We start from the raw sequence: 20,773 nt of genomic DNA on the forward strand, positions 1-20,773 counted from the left end.
TGAAATTTGGACTTTTTTGCCTTATATAGGATGTTATGGGTATGGTCACATATTATGCTAATAACTCAATTTCCCACGGGAGTTGAATTTCAAACTTTTAGTATATGTTATTAGACACCTTTAGAAACACATTGGTGAAGAAATTTCTTGGTAACGATTTAGTTCCCAGATTTTCATAGATTTCTCTTACTAAAGGTATGTATGGGGTCCATGGCAAAAACAAAAGCATGCAAACAGGAGGGAGGCCTAAATGCTTGAAATGGACCCATTTAGGACGGGAATGCATCTGTGTCACTTTAAGCGTTTAACCATTATTTTAAACTTTAGCTGTTGAAAAATAGCAGATCTACAAGCTCATAGCGCGGCACCGAGTGCAGCGCTATGAGCTTGCAGATCTGCTAATTTTGAATAACTGTGAAAACTTGTGCAAATCTTTGGATATATTCTTTCCCCGCAAACATTTGTATTAACTCTTTGCTTCTGGAGGGTCCCTGGAACAACATATTTTCAGATGAGGGTCGGCGACCAATTACTTATAATTCTAGGGGTCCTTGACATGAACTAGTTTGAGAAGCGCTGACATGGAAACATAGGTTTTTTTCAGAAAACTGTCAGGATTTAGAAGACATTTAGAATGTAGAATCGACCTCAGGTCTAAATGGCTTTAAAAAGGTTACAGAAGCACTGACAGGTGGACTTACAGTACAGTCATTGGTTGGACTTCACTTCCCAGGGAGCCGAGGGACGCCAGGCCATCCGGGGGCTGCAGGATTTCCTGGTCAGAAAGGAGACAGAGGAGACGTCTCATACCCTGGAGGGCCAGGCTTTCAAGGGCAAAAAGGTAACAGACAGCTGGCATTGAGCAGACAAACAAACAAACGGTGCCTCTTTTAAAGAATTGTGGTGTACAGTAATATAATAAAACTCAAGTTGCAAGTTATTTATGGGCTTCATTTGTGTGTGTGTGTGTGTGTGCGTGTGTGTGGCGCGCGTCCTATAGGTGACAAGGGGCAGCCAGGGCTCTTAGGTGCCCCAGCAGGGACAGGCTTTCCTGGCCGAGACGGTGTTCAAGGACAGCCTGGACCTCAAGGACAGAAGGTCAGAACTACACACAGAATGCTTGTTGCTATAGAAAATGTGAAGAAGAAGTACGACCGAGGGCAGTGGAAAAAAAGATTGGTTTTGCTGCTGTCTTACTGTATCTATCTAATCTATATAAAGATCTCAGTTTTTTGGCCAAAGTCCAAAATACCTTCTGCTACTTCTTCAAATTGTGCTTATTTCTGGGAGTCATGTGATAAAAACATCCATCCGTCCATCCATCTTCAACCGCTTATTCGGGGTCGCGGGGGCAACAGCTCCACCAGAGAGCTCCAGACTTCCCTCTCCAGAGCAACATTAGTATAACTTCCTCCCGGGACGATCCCGAGGGCCAGTGAATCGATGTGCTTTCGTCTGCCCCCCGGGGGTCTCCTCCCAGTGGGACGTGCCTCGAGGACCTCCCTAGGGAGACGCTCGAGAGGCATCCTAACCAGAAGCCCCGAACCACCTAAGCTGGCTCCTTTCCAGGCGACTCTACCCAGAGTCTCTTTCACGTGACTGAACTTCTCACCCCATCTCTAAGGCAGGGGTTCTCAACGTTTTTGGCCGGGGACCCCCGGAAATGCTTTGGCAATGTCTCGGGACCCCCGCCCCGCCCCCTCCCGACCCCCAATATAAATTGACTGCTACAATAACCTTAAACCATTTTGGGCGGGAACCCCTTTTGGTGTTTTAAGCATTGTTATAATTTAGCTATTGAAAAATAGCAGATCTACAAGCTCATAGCGCGCCACCGAGTGGCGCGCTATGAACTTGTAGGTCTGCTATTTTTGAAAAATCGTGAAAATATATATATATTTTTTTCTTTTCTTCTTTTTGAAAATATTTTGGGGACCCCCTAAAATAATTTGGCGACCCCCCGAGGGGTCGCGACCCACGGGTTGAGAACCCCTGCTCTAAGGGAGACGCCAGCCACCCGATGAAGAAAACTAATTTTGTCCGCTTGTATTCGTGACCCTATTCTTTCGGTCATGACCCACATTTCATGACCATAGTTGAGAGAGTAGGAACAAAGATTGCTCATGTGATAAAAAAAACAGAATACTACTGGCTTAAAGATGGCATTAGAGGCAATGTGGGAACCCCTTCGGCAACAAAAGGAAAAAACTGTTCCTTTGAATTTGCCTCCGAGGGTGGCGGCCGACAGAATGTGGATAGCAGGATGTTTGGTCCGCCTAAGGCCCTCCTCTTCCGGTGGGGCGCCTGTGTTTTCATTCCCACTAACAACAATGTATACAACCCCCTGCCGACAGTTTCAGTAGTGTAGTTCGCAATCATGTTCTTGAGAGATTAGAGTCTGTTTGTGGGAGCGGGCCCAAGATTTTCACCAAAAAATGCCTAGTAAAAATCCAATAGACCTCACATATTGAGGGGCCTTTAAACGACATATAGCCAAAAGGGATTTCACTTCCACCCACACGGGGTATCACTTTCATAGACTGACTGATCAGCCACAGACATGGGGCCGCTATTAGGGGTGTGCTGAAATATCGATATTGCGATATATTTATCGATACGTCATCCCACAATAAATAATCAATATCGATTATTAAGATTTTTTTTTTTTAATAAAATAATCTTGTTCATAATGAAGTGATGAACAACATGTTTAGAAAAGGAGGAAATGATAGCTAAAATAAAGCACATTCCACAGCAACCAGAAGTACTGAATTACTGGATGGTGATTTGTCCAAACAGCTTTGTGGGAATACAAAATGCAGAATGCATTTCCCCAGCAGTGGACAAGTCCACTGACACCAGTGATAATGGTCAGTTGGTGGTGTTTGTGAGGTATTATAATGATACCAGTGATAATGGTCAGTTGGTAGTGTTTGTGAGGTATTATGATGAGGGTATGAGTCAAAGGGAAAGTTTATTGAGTATTAATTTAGTGTTTGAGTGGTGCAACCACTCCTATAGACAGCTATGTGTGTGTCCCTCCCTGTGTCCGAGCACGAAAATAGCGTTTTTTTCAGTTCCAAGTATTTTGTAGTTGCAGATATTGTGATATATCGTTGATGAAATTTTCATACAATATATCGATATATCGCAAATATCGCAATATATCGAATATCGTGTTATTATCGTTATCGAGGGCCTACTATCGCGATATATATCGTATCGTGAGGTACCCATATGTTCCCAGTAGTCTGGTCCTGTACTGTTCATAATTGAACCAAGGCATTAATGATTAGTATATTAGCCCATTCTGTACGGGAACCCATTTTGGTGTTTTAAAACCCATTTTGACCTGAGATCAGATTCTAAAAATGTCACATCCTGACAGTTTTCTGAAAAAGCTATGTTTCTATGTCAGTCGTTCTTCGATTTTTCAAAAATAGCAGACCTACAAGCTCGTAGCGCGCCACTCGGTGGCGCGCTATGAGCTTGTAGATCTGCTATTTTTCAATAGCTAAAGCATAACATAATGCTAACACCAAAAAGGGTTCCCGCCCAAAAGGTTAAGCATTCTGTTTAGCTATTGAAAAATAGCAGACCTACAAGCTCCGCGCTACGAGCTTGTATGAGCAAAAATGTGGCGCGAATCTTTGAATATGTATTCTTTCAGAGACAATGTTTTGAACTCAAATCATTGCTTCTGGGGAGTCCCTGGAACAACATATTTTCAGATGGGGGTCTGCGGCCAATTACACATAATTCTGGGGGTCCTTGACATGAAATATTGAGCACCACTGATATAGAAACAGGTATTTCAGAAAACTGTTAGGATTTAGAAGACATTTTTTAAATTTCGACATCAAGCCTAAATGGATTAGTATCCTTCATCATAGCTTTTACTCCCATTGCCCACTCCAGGCCCACAGGAACGCACCCAGGGTGCCGCCCCGATTCCGGCGAGCCGCCCCGCGTCCGAAACGGTTGAGAAATGACAGAGTTACCGTGTGGGGGTCCCTCTACTGTACCCTCTACTGTACTGTACTGTACTGTACTGTACTGTACTGTACTGTACTGTCACTTTACTGTACTGTACTGGCACACCCACAATCACCATATATACAGTTAATATGTGCGTGTGTGTTAGGTTGCGCACAGGTGGTGAAAAACAACCATGCTGTTTTCGTGCTCAGACGCACCCACCCACCCTCCCAGCCAGCCACCCACCCACCCACCCAGCCAGCCACCCACCCACCCACCCAGCCAGCCACACACATAGTCACTTAAGGAAGTGGTTGCACCACTTAAAAAGAGATAACCCCTATACTTTTAGACTGTTTCTTATTGATTGAATGATCTGGGAGAAAAAACTGAATTCTCAACAGTGTTATCATAGATTTTATGTCTGCAAAGGGACTTAAACTTGGTTGTTAAACTTCTTTTAATTTAATGAACCTTCACCTTCTGAATTGGACTGGACCGCAGTGTTGAAAGAACCAGGAGTCCTTGTCCCTGTGCTTAATCTCTCTCTATTTCACAGAACGTTCACCTCTTTCAGCACCACGGACAGCTCATACGGTCCTCTAGTCTAGATTGTGTGGATACTGGATAGTGGATATCCAAAGTGACTCGCTCGCGTGCGTGGGCGCGTGCATGCGTGCGTGTGTGCGTGCGTGCGTGCATGCGTCAGTAGTGAATAACCTTGCAACAGCCCAGTAACACCAGTAATGTCAGAGAGTGTACAAAATTAACCAAAGGGACATCAATGTCCCACAAATGTAACCACAAAACAAAGGGTATTTATTAAATATTGGTATAATAACTTTTTTTTCGGGATTTGTCAACTCGGCTGTTGGCTTTGTACGAGGGCTTACAGGTCTTTAAATAAATACTTTTTGAAATGTCTATGGGAAAAATGAATGGGGAATACCAATTGCCAATGAACTCACCTGTACGAGGGGATAGTTTCAGTAGCGACAGAAACGGACAACACTCTCAATAATGATTTCAGTGGCAATGATGAAATAGTTTCAACTAGAAATGCACTCTGTCGAGGTGCCAGCTTGCGCCTTGCACACACGTAGGCCATACATGGCCTTATTGGCCTACTTGTGCGCAAGCAGAGCACGCAAGCACTGCTACTAACTAATGTCTATTACAACTGCAGTTCTAAATCCTTTAGACCCGTTATTGACCTTATATCAAACCTGAAACGTACCTTAGTTACGTCACCATCAACAGCCAATATAAGGGACCACCATTCTTACCCACGTATCGTAGTTACGTTACGTAGTCAAGAATGGAGGTCCCCCATTGGCCGACAGACAACAACGACATACGCAGCCAATTACAGTACTTGCGCGCTCTGCTTGCGCACGTAATAATCCTGTTTCTGGTGGGCAGGGAGATGGTGGGCCAGGCTACGTAATAAGACTAATAAGAGTGTTTATGGTGGGCAGGGAGATGGTGGGCCAGGCTACGTAATAAGACTAATAATCCTGTTTCTGGTGGGCAGGGAGATGGTGGGCCAGGCTACGCCGGGCCTAAAGGTCCTCCAGGACCCCCGGGGGCAGATGGAGATGAAGGTCCCCAAGGAGACTCTGGTCTTCCCAGTCTACCGGGAGCCTTTGGATTCCCAGGCAGTCCTGGGCATCCGGGAGAAAAGGGTACTTTTGAAAAAATATGAATGTCTGCAGATGCGCACACACACACACACGCAACCGCACGCACGCACGCACGCACGCGCACACACACACACACACACACACACACACAGACACACAGACACACACACACACACAGTTATTGAATTGCTAATATATGTCTGAATATGCTACAAGCTCCAGGGTATGTTATCAAAAAGCTGTGTATATGCACACGTGCACGTGCACAAAAGCACACACACACACACACACAGTTATTGACGTGTTAATATCTTTTTTTCATATGCTACAAGCCCCAGGGTATGCGATAAATTAGCTGTGTTTACAACACACACACACACACACACACACACACACACACACACACACACACACACACACACACACACACACACACACACACACACACACACACACACACACACACACACACACACACACACACACACACACACACACACACACCCTTGAAAGTAATTGACTTGCTATAATGTCTGCATGTCTGCAGGTAATAAAGGCTCCGTGGGACCCCCAGGACTACCCGGTGATAAGGACCTCTGTAAAGGTGACATCAGAGGACCAGCGGGACCCCCGGGGCCAGATGGTCACGCAGGACCCCCAGGTCAGTCTTTCAACCACGTCGGCAAGGCAAGGGAAGACATTTCAGCCACATTAGAATCCAAGTGGTGGCACAGTTGGTAGTGCTGTCGCCTCACAGCTAGAAGGTCCTGGGTTCGATTCCCGATCGAGGCGCTGTGGGTGCTGGCGGCGTGTCTCCTCCGCCGCGTCATCAGTGCCCATACCCGAGGCGGGGTTGGCGAAAGGGCCTTTCTGTGTGGAGTTTGCATGTTCTCCCCGTGTCCCCTAGGGTAGGTACCCTCACAAAAAACATGCAGTAATCCTGGTCTCTAAACTGCCTCCCCCTGGCCACCCGGGGCGCCTGATGGAGGGGAAAGGAACTGGTTGGAATAACGTGTTCCTTCCACGCGCTACGTCCAACCAGGGAAACTCCCCCCTGTCAGGTGTAAAGGAGCAACTTGGACACTCAGGCATGAAGGAAGCATGAGTTCAAGTCCGTTGCTCTCCCCATGTCCCCCATATATGGGGACTAGGTTGGCGGAGGGTGTGTAGAGCCCAGGATCACATTAGATAATTGACACAGGGGTGAAAAATTAGTTACGAAATCGTGGGATAAAAAATAAAAAATAAATAAAAAAGAATCCAAGTGGTGGAAAAAGTACTCTTATTATTTTGGCTTAACGCATTTCAGGTCGGGGAACCCCTTTAGGTGTTTTAAGCATTCTGTTATGCTTTAGCTATTGAAAAATAGCAGATCTACAAGCTCGTAGCGCGGCACCAGACAGACATAGTTATAGGGACAGACATTGCTTTTTGAGTGGCTGCACCACTCAAAAATAATTGTACTCGCATTTTGAATGCATGGTTGTTTTCCTGTCTTATATCCGGTTCTTTCAGGTCTCAACGGCCAGCCTGGTGAAAAGGGGAACCAGGGGAACCCTGGGTTCGGTCGGCCCGGCCCGCTCGGTGAAACGGGCCCTCCAGGTGTGCCTGGGACAGGAGGTCCGGGGCTGCCTGGAACCAAGGGAATCAGGGGCCAAGATGGCTTACCGGGGTCACCAGGTATAGTCGACTATAATACTATGACGCAAAAATGTTCGTCGACTAGCCTGCCCTTTTTTCACTGATGGAAACTAACTGGAAACTAAATGAAAACGAAGCTACAGTTGGTTGCCACCGATATTGTCCCTTATCATTTGACCCATTTAGGCCTGACCTCAAAATTTTAAAAGATCCTTCTAAATCCTCCAGTTTTCTGAAATAAATATTTTCACGATTTTTCAAAAATAGCAGATCTACAAGCTCGTAGCGCGCCACTCGGTGGCGCGCTATGAGCTTGTAGATCTGCTATTTTTCAATAGCTAAATTATAACAATGTTTAAAACACCAAAAGGGGTTCCCACCCAAAATGGGTTAACTGTCCTTTTGCGCAGATCACGCAAACCTCAGCAAAAAGAAAAGGACAATATCGATGGCCTCCAACTGTATGATGACTAAAACTAAGACTAAATATCGTCGAATAATACTATGACGCAAAATGTCCGTCGACTAGCCTGCCTTTTTTTCCACTGACGGAAACTAAATGAAAACGAAACTATGATGACTAAAACTAAGACTAAATATGTTGACAATTTCGTCAACAAATAAGAACTAGACTCAAATGTTAGGAAGGGACTAGTGGACAACTAGCCTGGGCACCATTCCATTTCGGGTTCATGAACCGGTCGGGAGCGGATGATATCGCTATGTCATGTTGTAGTATTGTTTTGTAGTCAGCAATCCTCCGGAACTTCCTTTTCCCTCAAACTGATTTTTCTCAATAAAAGCTACAGGCTACGAGAGCTTTTATTGTTATTCTTCCGGTTTGAGGGAAAAGGAAGTTCCGTTTGATTGTTCCTGCCTGATGACTACAAACATAGTACAACATGACGTAACGATATCATCCGCTCCCGACCGGATCATACGGCACTTTTGGAACAGAGACCAGGCTTTCCTCCGAGGTGGAAAGCCTGGTGAGACGAGGTTAGTGGACAAGAGATCCAGTATAAGTAAAAGACAAGTCATTTTACACTTGGTTGCATGCTGAAAATAGCCCATATACATGCTTGTAGATCGGCTATTTTCAGCAAGTGTAAAATCAGTCATTACGACGGCATCAAGGCCTGCCAAAATACATTTTAGTCGACTAAATAAATGGTAGATTTAGTCGACTGAAATCGTATGACATTTAGTCAACTAAAAGTAGACTAACAGTAAAATATTCCAGGTGACTAACATGTGACTAAAACTAAGTGAAAAGTACTCAAGAGACTATGACTAAAACTAAAATCAAAATTTGCTGTCAAAATCAACACTGTTACACAAACATCTCACGTTCAGTTCTGCGGTTGTGGACAGTTCCAACGATCATACTGTCAAATATTGTACACAGATTTTAATCTTTGGGCAGCATCGGAAACTGTGTACATGAATATTTACCCAGATGTCATGTACGTACACTAACTTTTCAGACAGATTTTAATATTCAGCAGACGGATCGTGGGAAATGTTGAAAATATTTGAAATTGGAATCCTGCCCATGAATAAATGCCGCAGCTGTTAAGTGTTATATATTATGCAGAAATACTTATTTTGCACAGTACGGCAGTACCTAGAAGTAAATCCATAGAGTTTTATAGCAGACTTCTATCACTGTGACTATACTGCAGGTCTGGGAGGAGACCCGGGGCCAGATGGAGCACCAGGGCATGGACCAGATGGGCCGTCTGGGCCACCAGGACCACCGGGCCCGATAGGTAATTCTCTGACGCACACATGAGAGCGCTAGTACGCTACCAAAACAGACAAATAACCCTGCTAGGATTAATTCATTACTTTAACGCGTATTGCCAAGGTTTTTCCCCTTTCAACCCTTATTTTTGAAGAGCGCTTCATGGGATAAATACCTAACACGTGAGACCACTAGCACGCTACCAAAACAGACAAATAAATAGCTAATCCTGACTAAATCGATCAAACGAATAAATGGAGAAAAGGTTAAGTCTAGTGATTAAGGTCAATTAGGTCATTATTGAAAAACCAGAAAACAGGAACCAAGCGGGGACTCGCTGGAAATGTTCTGGAGCAGTGGTTTTTCAACCAGTGGTCCGGGGACCACCAGGTGGTCCTTGAGGGGGTTCCAGGTGGTCCCCAGCTAAAATGGTAGATCTTTAACTCTTGAGATCTCTCCTAATGGTACCACATCAATACAGCATGGAGTTGTGGACAGAGTCTTCCAACGACAATGACAATACAACGACAATACAATATTACTTACGTTTTGGGACTGAGAGGCTAAATGTCATCAAATGGTGGTCCGTGGCTCAAATGCTCAATAAATAATGGGCCTTGATATGATATGCATGATATTGATATGCATATATATATATATATATATATATATACAATGTATGTAGTAGGTTCAAGTTTGTACTTTATTGTTACATATTACATATACAATGTACTGTAGCAGCATACTGTGTAGGTGATAATAAAGAGAAATAAAGAAAAACAAGAGCCAAACTTTTTTGAGTAGTTTTATACTAATGGGATAATAAAAAATAGATCAGTATACAATGTACATACTGTAATACATTGCTTAGTTGTAATGGTTAGATAATACTTAGTGATAAGAGGTAGTCGATTTCAATGTCACGTCTCGTCGATTCATATTAAAGCCATATCATTCCCCACACATACCTTCACAGGTGACAAAGGCCGAGATGGAGACAAAGGTTCCAGGGGGCTACCAGGAATGGACGGCGATCCAGGCATCATAGGGCCCCGAGGGACTCCATCTCCACTCCCCTTTGGTCGGATAGGGCATCCAGGGCCCCCTGGTAAATGCAACAGAACCCATTTTAGAATAGGCACTGAAGACCAAAGGGGCTTTCAATGAGATGGTACAGTATAGTCTATAGAGGGTGAGTGGAAAATCGAGTGGCAAAGTGAGTTTAATGTTGTTTAATTAATGCTAATTAATGCTTCAGATTGGATTTCTGTTTGGATGTACAGTTGGAGGCCATCGATATTGTCCTTTTCTTTTTGCTGAGGTTTGCGTGATCTGCGCAAAAGGACAGTTAACCCATTTTGGGCGGGAACCCCTTTTGGTGTTTTAAACATTGTTATAATTTAGCTATTGAAAAATAGCAGATCTACAAGCTCATAGCGCGCCACCGAGTGGCGCGCTACGAGCTTGTGGGTCTGCTATTTTTGAAAAATCGTGAAAATATTTATTTCAGAAAACTGGAGGATTTAGAAGGATTTTTTTTAAATTTTGAGGTCAGGCCTAAATGGGTCAAGGGACCATATCGGACAATATCGGTGGCACCCAAATGTATGGGCTCGCTTATCAGCGAGTATGAGTATAGGCCTTAAGAAGAGGCTAACAGGATATATACACTGTTGCAGGTCCACTCGGTCTCGATGGTCCTTTTGGAGATGTTGGAAGACCCGGACCCAAAGGACCAAGAGGAGCACAGGGACTGCCAGGGACCACCGGAACAAAAGGTAGGTGCGTGCGTGCGTGCGTGCGTGCGTGCGTGCGTGCGTGCGTGCGTATCTGGGTCTGTGATAGAGACTTTGAGCCTGGCCTGGGCCCAGCTGTGGCCCAGCCCGGCCCAACCCGACAAGGGTCTGCAGTTTATTAGCCCGAGACAGTGTTGATTTCGTCGACACTGTAATGTAATTACAAAAAAAAGACAAAAAAAAAAGGTTCGTCGACTACCTATTTTCACTGACGAAAACTAAATGGAAACTAAATGAAAACTAAGCTATGATGACTAAAATAAATATATTGACAATTTCGTCAACAAATAAAAACTGAACTAAAATGTAAGGAGGGAACTAGTGGACAAGAGATCCAGTATACTGTAAGTAAAAGACAAATCATTTTACACTTGGTTGCATGCTGAAAATAGATAGATCGTGTAAAATCAGCCATTACGGCCCCCCTGGTAAATGCAAGAAACATAAAACCTGCAAGAACGAGCCGAAGGCGAGTTCTGTAAGATGACAGTAAAGCACACCCTCGAGTGTAATATTGCGATTATACAACAGTTACCCTTAAAACTAAGATAGTCGCTGAAAATAAATCCTAATTTTTGAATGACAGATGAAGCCAACGACCACAAATGTCCCAAGAAACTAGCTAGCCTAGCCACCGAGATCTGGGAGAACAACACGGCTGAATTCTTTGTTTTAATTAGGTGTTCTATGATGCTGGTTTGAAGCACGGCTAGAATGCTGTTTCAACCAATCCGATTGCTTCCTCGAAACGGCCTGTTGTATAATCCCAGTCGATTGGCTGCCTTCTCACTCTGGAACTGCTTTTCTTTGCATTGTTGTGTGTGTACGTGTCTGTCTCCAGGTCCTGCTGGTGATCCAGGTATGGATCACCCATCGTTCTCAAATGGAGGCGCAGGGCCTGCTGGAGATCCAGGAAACTCAGGACTCAGAGGCTTGCCAGGTAAGACTACTGGGGCAGATTTATTAACCCATTTAGACCTGAGGACGATTCTATAAATGCCTTATAAATGCCCAACAGTTTTCTGAAAAACCCTATGTTTCTATGTCAGTCGTTCTGAAACTATTTCATGTCAAGGAGAAAATTATATGTAATTGGCTGCCGACCCACATCTGAAAATATGGCGTTGCAAGCAAAGATTTGAGTTAAGATTTGAGCTCTGAAAGAATCTATATTCAAAGATTTGCACAACATTTTCACAATTTTTCAAAAATAGCAGAGTGCCGTAGATCTGTAGATCTGCTATTTTTCAATAGCTAAAGTATAACATAATCCTTGAAACACCAAAAGGGGTTCCCGCCAGGAATTAAGATCAGAAGTGCGGCAAAGAACATGATGGGCTTGGTCAGAGAATGCACAGCAGCCTCAATCTGTGAAGCAAACGTTTAGCAGGTCAGACGTCTGACTTGTACTCTGGACGTATCTGGACGTATCTTGTACGTTGTCTTCCCATGCATAAATATGCATTAGGGCCGCATGATACTGATGAAAATGTTTTTAGAGATGAATCGACTTGATTCTAGTGATTGATTTGAAAAATATTCTAGCTGGTAAATGGAGGCTGCTGGCTATATATTGTGCACTCCTACACCAGTGGGCCACAGACCAGGCAGTTTGAGATTCACAGTGATTTATTTCGGTCTTCACAGTTCACAGATGGATAAAGGCATGACATAGATGAATGATGTTTGATGATTTTAACTGACAAGAGAAGGAAATGGGTAACAAACAATAATGGGAATAAATCAGGCATAATCAAACACGACAAACAACATAGGCATAAACAATCTAGGAAATCAGGCATTCGTAGGGGAATTCTGGCAAATAGAAATGGGCAAACTCACGATAATGCATCGGTATAGACACAAAGTAGTTGTGGTGCTACCTGCACCTCTCCAGTAAGAGACAAATTGTTTGTCTGTGGCTTCTAGTTAGGCCTATATAGTCCCCAGGTGTGCCAAACTGCCAATTGGTGGCCCCCGCCCACCGCCAACAAGGCAACCGGCTACTACTCCACCCCACTCTGGGCTATAGCGTGTGAAAACGTGTACGTCACCAAGAGGAGGGCGGCGTCTGAAAAGCTAGGGACGGCCCTCTCGTGGGCAATAAATTCTAGCCCACATCACTCAGAATAGAGTGACGGTGGTATGTTTTTGTAAATATTGAGCTCGTTCTTGGCGATAACATAGTGAACTAGAAAAAGTGCCCTTCTGGGCACAGGTCTCCACCAGGAGGATAGGAGTGTGTGTGTGTGATGTTTGGCAAAATGTTTAGGAGCGATTTGCGTGAAATTTGGATAAAATCTGAAGGAGTAATATTAGAAAATGTGTTTTACACTAGTCGGCCTCCTGGTGGCGCTATAAAGAGCAGATGTGAAAAATTCCAGGCAGAGGTTTTTCCTTGGCCTCTAGAGAGTTGGCATACAACGTTATCCACAGATCCGTGCAGTTAGAGGTAAAAACACTTTTTGGCCAGTTATAGCGCCACCATGAGGCTGAGTTGAAAATGTTCATGTGGCATTTCTTCCCCGGCCTAGTGGGAATGTGCGTGCACAATTTCATGGAAATCACACGATGTGTTCATGATTTGCAGCATTTTGTTTGAAACTGAGCACTCCTGCGAACTTTGGAAGCCAATCTTAGCCAATCAGGATGGAGTCTGAGAAATCTGGAAGACCCGTTTCGTTGAATGGCTCTAGAGAGACTGTGTACCAATTTGCGTGATGTTTGGACAAAATCTGTAGGTGTACTGTCCAAAAACTTGTTTTGCACAAAGCGGCCTCCTGGTGGCGCTATAACAGGCCGTTCTGGACATTTTGGGGCAGAGGTTCATCGTTGGCATCCAGGGAGTGTGTGTGCAAAATTTGGCATCGACCGGGTTAACGGTGCCGGAGATTAGCTGTTCACAGACGGAAGGACGGACGGACACACACACGGACACACACACACACACACGGACACACGGACGGACGGACGGAGTGCAAAACATACTCTCTCCCCATGCCTTCGGCCTGGTGGAGACAACAAACACCAGGATGGATAGAAAGAACGTCGGGCCCAAATACATTACAAGGACAAGGAAAATGTTGTGAACAAACACGGCTGTGCTTAGATACTTTGTTGAACGTTATGTCTCTGCGCCCGTGCGCCGATCCAAGCCATTCTACGTATTTTTGTAAACTCGTCAATCTGGGTTCCTTGATGCTGTCTCCATGCTGGAAAGCTGAACATCTAATTCCGTTTTCTGGCTCATTTCCTCGACGCGACCTGCTGTGGCACTTATTTACTGAGCAAGTCTGCACCATTGTGAGGTCAGTTTAAAAAAAGAACGTATACAAGCACACGGATAGTCGCTCAATGTAAACAAACCAGACAAGCCAGCAAGTATGGCGGCCGCTACCAAGTGACACAAATGTTGACGCCCCCTCCAGGAGTTTTGGTACACCCTATAGAGTGGTGGGGTTTTCTACAGATTGATCATTATTATATCAATCACAACATTTCTATTGCTCAGAATAAAAAGCTGATTGTGGTATAAGTTGAATAACTTGATTGTCATTGCTGTCGGGCAACCCTGTCCTAAACCGTTATTTAAATGTAAAAACAAATAGCCGATGGATAACATGTAGTTAGTATTTAGTCACAACTAAGCTATACTTAAATATTAATAAAACCCACAGACAGACTTACTGTAACTACTTTTAAATCTGGTGTCCCTATTTTGGGCTTTAGTGCAGGGGCCAACACTGATATTTTCACAAATTTGGTACCACTAAGGTGACTGTAAAATGATTGTATTTTGGTATGATACCTATTCCAATTCAGTAGCTTAATGTCAGTTATCACCAGTTATATGTGACCATACCATCAACAACATAAGGCAAAAAACAACAAAAACAATTCCAATTTTCCTTATGCTTTAAGTAGCATTGGACGTGTCAAACTAGGGGTTTTTCATGATTCTGAATCCATTGCAAGCATTAGTTTTGCACTAACAACATGCACTCCTTTGCCTAAATTCGGCCATAGCCACTTGCCCAGTGTTTTTCGTGCAAAACTAATGTACATTTTTTGCCTTATATAGGTTGTTGATGGTATATAAAAATACAAAAATTAAGTCACCTTAGGTGGTACCAAAATCTGACTTGGCCCCTGGACTACGACTCTTTTTTTCATTGAAAGATGTAAATAAAATAATAATAAAAAAGATCCAAAATAGGGAAAATAGCTGAACTATACCAGCTCACAGAGTTTGTAGATCTGCAAATGTCATGGTAGAATCTCATGGTCATACCACGAAGCACCCATAGAGCATTAATTAAATAGACCATAAAAAGGTGCAATATAAATATTCAAGGTTTCTGCCTGACAGCAAACGATGTGAAGGTGAGTGCATGGGGGGGAAATGGCCGCGTTCAAACAAAGCGAAGTGGCGCGCGGTGGACTCTTGGTACTCAAAAAACAAAATTCCCAAGGTTGACAGGTCTGCACATTGTTCAACTGTTGTAAATTATAAACATGCACAACCTCCAAATGTGAGGACAAAAATGTTAAATGAAGCAGTCGGAGTCCATAAACCAAGCAAGTCCATAAAATAGTAAGTCCATAAAATCAGTGGTATAAAAGTAACTATGTAGATTCAGGCCTACTTAAAGAGCCACTTACAGTAATTCACCCCGTTTGCAACCAGATCTTACTTTAATGATGTTTGGGAGACAAGAAACACTTTCCTGGGGTTTTTTTATGTGGGTAATACGTGTTTTTAGATATTTTAGTGCCAGTGATGTCATGGACACTGGTCTCACTTCCTTCCTGGACTACATGTCTCAGTAAAGGTGTTGCCACACTTACCAAAGAGCCGCGGACGTTTTCGGCTGTCTCCCAGCTTCTTTTCGTCGTTTTTAGACAGCTGGTGGATGGAAATTAAGCTCAACTGCCGCGGAGGAGAGCGTTTCCGGGAATCTGTCCGTCGTGGCAGTCAGCCGCGGGGGTGGAGCTTCTTTTCCATCCACCAGCATGTCTAAAAACTCGGAAATGACGTAAAACACAGCTTCTTCTGTCCGCGGCTGTCTGCTCAGGTCTGGAAACACTTCAAGACAGCCCTATCTCCCTCTCCACAAGGTGGGGTGAGCGCAGCAAAGCATTATGGTCATTGTAGTAATCCAGCAGTGTGATCAGTGTCCATGACATCACAGACACTTTGAAATACTAAAATTTCTAAAAACACAAATTACCCACATAAAAAACCCCAGGAAAGTGTTTCTTGTTTCCCAAACATCATTAAATTAAGATCTGGTTGCAAAAGAGGTGAAGTGGCCCTTCGAGTACTGTGCTTAAGTACAATTGTGAGGTATGTTTTACTTTACTTGGGTATTTCCAATACTTTTTACTTCTACTCCACTACTCAGATCTCAGATCCATTATTGTACTTTTACTCCACTACATTTATTTAAAAACTTTAGTTACTAGTTACGTTGTAGATTTTGAGTAGGCATATTATTACAAAACATACATTGTACACTCCACTACACTATATACATTTCAGCCATTTGAAAATAGCCGATCTACAAGCTCACAATGTGTTCGCGATGTGACGCATTGTGAGCTTGTAGATCTGCTTATTTTCAAAAAATAATTATACATTTGAAAACTTGAAACAGGACATTCTGCACATTCTGTACTTTTACTTTTGGTACTTTAAGTACATTTTGATACCGACACTTTTTGTACTTTTACTCAAGTACATTTTTATTTCCATATACTTTTACTTACGTAACAGAGTATTTCTATATTGCAGTATTGATACAGTAAGTATAATGCATAATCTTCTTCCTCCAGGTCCGAAGGGGATGAAGGGGGATGTGGGTTTTGCCGGAGGGCCGGGCCCAGACGGTAGACCCGGTCTGAATGGATACAAAGGGCCTAAAGGAGAGCCAGGCTACGGATATGGATATGGACCTTCCGGACCGCGCGGACAGAAGGTTAGGGGTGGGACGATAATGGGAATACCTCACGATACGATACCTGCGGCCATATTAGGCCCTCCATAATGATAATGATAAAATATAAACATGCACGGCGGCGAGCACAACCTCCAAATGTGAGGACAAAAATGTTAAATGAAGCATTTATATATATATGTCATGTATTCCCATGCTTTTTTGTTCTTGCTTAATGTAAATCGCTCTGGATTAAGAGCGTCTGATAAATGCCTAAATTGTAAATTGTACATAGAAGGGAGGCTTAGGGGGAGGGGCGACCTTTGCTGCGTGTCATTGTCTCTCTCTCCCCCTGTATCCTGTCAATTGATTGATTGATTGATTGATTGAAAATTTTATTAACAGTTTGCAGAATTACAGTACATTTCAAGCACAAACTCAATACAAAGGCTGTTAACTGTGAGTGGACGACCCAATTAAGCATTACACTTGTTTACAACAGGGTCCACCATGTTCAATTCATCAAAACATTTAGAGACGTACAAATAGACACTTCTATATAGACAAAGAACAGTACAGGAATTCATCATAATGGAGGTAAAAAGGGAAAAGAAACATATACAGTGAGGGGAAAAAGGGGGGGGCGGTGGGGGGGGATTCAGATTTTACGGGGGCCAGTTTCGAATTGCAGCCATCCGTAGGTACTAGGTCCAAACAATAAAGGCAGAAAAGCCCCAAAAACTGTCTGAGCTAAGACGCTTACACTGTAAAATCCTCAAGGTTTAAGGTGTATTAAGTGACATTTGTGACTGAAACTAGATGAAAACTATTGAAGAGACTGACTAAAACTAAAATCAAAATGTGCTGCCAAAAACAACACTGTTGATGACAATGAACCTGTCTCTCTCCCTGCATACCCTCCCCCTCCCCCTCCTCGCTGCTCAGGGAGAACCAGGACATGGCAGTACCGACGGGCTGAAGGGCCACAAAGGAGACCCTGGCGTTACAGGACCCCAAGGCCTTCTTGGAGCCCCTGGGGCCAAAGGAAACCCAGGACCCGATGGACATAATGGTTACTACCCTGCTGCTGTGATTGGCCAGTAGTCGCTGTGATTGATGATTCTCGTTTTTGCAACCATGCCTAAACCTAACCCTAAAGCCAAATTCCAATACGCCAAATCTCGGCCACTCGTACTCGCTCACTCCAGCATGGCAAATTATGATGAAATTGGTGACCTAACGAAATAATGTGACCATCTTGTTGACTTCACACAACTTACATGGAAGTCTTTAAATACGTGGCCTGAATACCGCTAGGTTGAACTAAACAAACGCAACGATTTACATTCAGACACTGACATATTATGTGATCGTCTACTCTACACGATTGTCACATATTTCAGCAGGTCACCAATTTCACCGTAACACCACCACGCTGGAGTGACCGAGTGTGAGTGAGCGAGTGGCCGAGATTCGGGGTGTTTGGAATTTGGCTTAAACCTAAACTCAATACAACTATGCCTGCCCAGGAGCCAATCAGACACATGGCAAGGCGGGTCTATCCTAGAACGTTGGTGGGACTCCAAATCACGCACCTCTGATAACATAATGGAGATAGAAGAAATGAGAATTGTGACATATGGAATCAAAAGGTCCCCCAGTTCGCACACCCAGCCCCGATTGTGTTCAAGTGTCCCTGAGCAAGACACTTACGCCCTAACTCAGTATAGTTCCCAAACGTTTTTGCCCGTGACCCAAAAAAAAGAGAGATTTAGACGTTTTCTCGGGACCCGAACTAGTGAAAATAGCAGATCTACAAGCTTATAGAACTAGTGAAAATAGCAGATCTACAAGCTTATAGAACTAGTGAAAATAGCAGATCTACAAGCTTATAGAACTAGTGAAAATAGCAGATCTACAAGCTTATAGAACTAGTGAAAATAGCAGATCTACAAGCTTATAGAACTAGTGAAAATAGCAGATCTACAAGCTTATAGATCGGCTATTTTCACGACTTCAAGTGAAACTACTTCAACAAATGTTTAATTTGTTTTCTAATTTATGGAATTTCTTAGATTGTTCTTGGATTTCTTCATGAAATTACTGGAAAAAAACATTGAATTTGGGTTTGAATTCAAACTAAAAGGGACCCATAAAAAGATCACTTCTTTGTGGCAGTACATTTTGGCAGGTCATAATATTTGTCTTTGTCTCTTTCTCTGATCCAGGTCTGCCCGGCTCTGCGGGCCCTCCGGGCTCAGATGGGCCCCCGGGACTCAAAGGACCGGCCGGAACATATGGACATCCAGGCATGCATGGCTCTTTCAAACCCTTTCCCTCGTGTCATCAGTCAGTCAGTCAGTCACTCAGTCAGTCAGTCAGCGAGTCAGTCAGTCAGTCAGTCAGTCAGTCAGTCAGTCAGTCAGTCAGCAACATCTACAGGGCTGGTCAAGGGGGGACTGCCCATAGATCCGAAGTCCCGTTAGTCCGAACATGCATTAAGGTTGGCGAACAGGTCAAGGTCCCAGACAAAAATAATAACAACAAATAACAAATAAATCATTTTAATATAAAAAATAAATGAAGTGCAAGTGCACACTATTATTGAACAGCACACTGGAAAATATGGCTAAACACCAAAGCATAAAGAGTATAACCTAACAGGGTCTTGAAGTACTTATTTAGTTATTTTAAGGATGTGGGGTTTTTTTTAAGTTAAATGTCTTGTATCTCTGACATCTCTCCACTTAACCTCAGGTAACCCGGGCTCCCATGGTCCTGCTGGCCCCCCAGGTCCTAAGGGGAACCAAGGTCTGGATGGGATCCCTGGACCTCCAGGGCCCAAGGGAGACACGGGTAAGAAAGAAGAACACACAGCCCTGCGTTGCTGCTATACAGCCGTGAAGGCATGCAGTGTTGATTTTGACAGCAACATTTAGAGTTTAGTTTTAGTCGTAGTCTCTTGAATGGTTTTCATTTAGTCTTAGTCACATTTTAGTCAGCTGGAATGTTTTAGTGTTAGTCTAGTTTAGTCGACTAAATATCATAGGATTTTAGTCGACTAAATTATCGACAAAAAATCGTCTAAGTCGTAATGACTGATTTTACACTTGCTGAAAATAGCCGATCTACAAGCTCACGCTGCGACACGTTGTGAGCTTGTAGATCAGCTATTTTCAGCATGCAACCAAGTGTAAATTGACTTATACTGGATCTCTTGTCCACTAGTCCCTTCCTAACGTTTTAGTCTAGTTTTTATTTTTTGACGAAATTGTCAATATATTTAGTCATCGTAGCTTAGTTTTCATTTAGTTTCCATTTAGTTTTTGTCAGTGAAAAAAGGTAGTCGACGAACATTGTTCGTCATAGTTTTAGTCGACGAAATCAACACTGCCGTGAAGAATCCGATCATCACATCTAAGATCTGATCGTTGCATTTTGTCCTGTTCTTTTTCTGTCCTGATGCGTACAGTACGTAAGGGATAATTTGGTGACAGGGTGATTTATATATAAACATTGACCACTCAAGCCATACATTATCCTGCTTGTTATACACGGCTACTTACTACATAAATTAATACATTGTCCAAAAACACTATAAACAAGGTATTTCCTTGCTCGCGGTAATGAAAGTATTCCATAAGTGTCGCACTATAGCCGTCGTCTGACCAGCTGCAGCACAGTCGGAAACCAAGGAAGTGAGTTGATCAAATAGAATCCATTTCCGGGTACTGCGTCGTCTATTTCTCGCTCAAAGGTTTTCAAAATCTTTTTTGAGAGCAATGTTTAGCCGTAAATGTCATTGTGTGTGTGTGTGTGTGTGTGTGTGTGTGTGTGTGTGTGTGTGTTTACATGGCTGTCATGTTGGAAACAGCCGTAAATGTAAAAGCGGGGTTCAGCAGGTGCTCTGAGGCTTTGATTAGACATAGAGGAGCGGTCATTATCCAGAAATAACACACAGCTGAATTCGGCGATTGACCAATCAGAAGCAGGCATTCAATAATGTATAGGTTATGTGTCAGTGCCTTTGCT

At 43.4% G+C, this 20,773-nt stretch overlaps 1 protein-coding gene across 1 annotated transcript in view; it reads left to right on the top strand.

Moving 5' to 3' along the window:
• Positions 1-20,773, top strand: part of LOC306943785 (uncharacterized protein) — an 85,887-nt gene that overhangs the window by 37,418 nt on the left and 27,696 nt on the right. The window contains exons 27-39 of the mRNA XM_079530313.1: positions 734-841; positions 1,001-1,098; positions 5,513-5,663; positions 6,169-6,282; positions 7,137-7,301; positions 8,948-9,034; positions 9,986-10,117; positions 10,689-10,791; positions 11,576-11,745; positions 16,641-16,783; positions 17,687-17,813; positions 18,970-19,050; positions 19,499-19,597. Coding sequence (XP_079386439.1) covers positions 734-841; positions 1,001-1,098; positions 5,513-5,663; positions 6,169-6,282; positions 7,137-7,301; positions 8,948-9,034; positions 9,986-10,117; positions 10,689-10,791; positions 11,576-11,745; positions 16,641-16,783; positions 17,687-17,813; positions 18,970-19,050; positions 19,499-19,597 — 1,578 coding nt within the window. The remainder of the gene's footprint in view (positions 1-733; positions 842-1,000; positions 1,099-5,512; positions 5,664-6,168; positions 6,283-7,136; positions 7,302-8,947; positions 9,035-9,985; positions 10,118-10,688; positions 10,792-11,575; positions 11,746-16,640; positions 16,784-17,686; positions 17,814-18,969; positions 19,051-19,498; positions 19,598-20,773) is intronic.

The sequence above is a fragment of the Electrona antarctica genome (genome assembly GCF_951216825.1).
Source record: "Electrona antarctica genome assembly, chromosome: 19".
NCBI classification, from domain to species: Eukaryota; Metazoa; Chordata; class Actinopteri; order Myctophiformes; family Myctophidae; genus Electrona; species Electrona antarctica.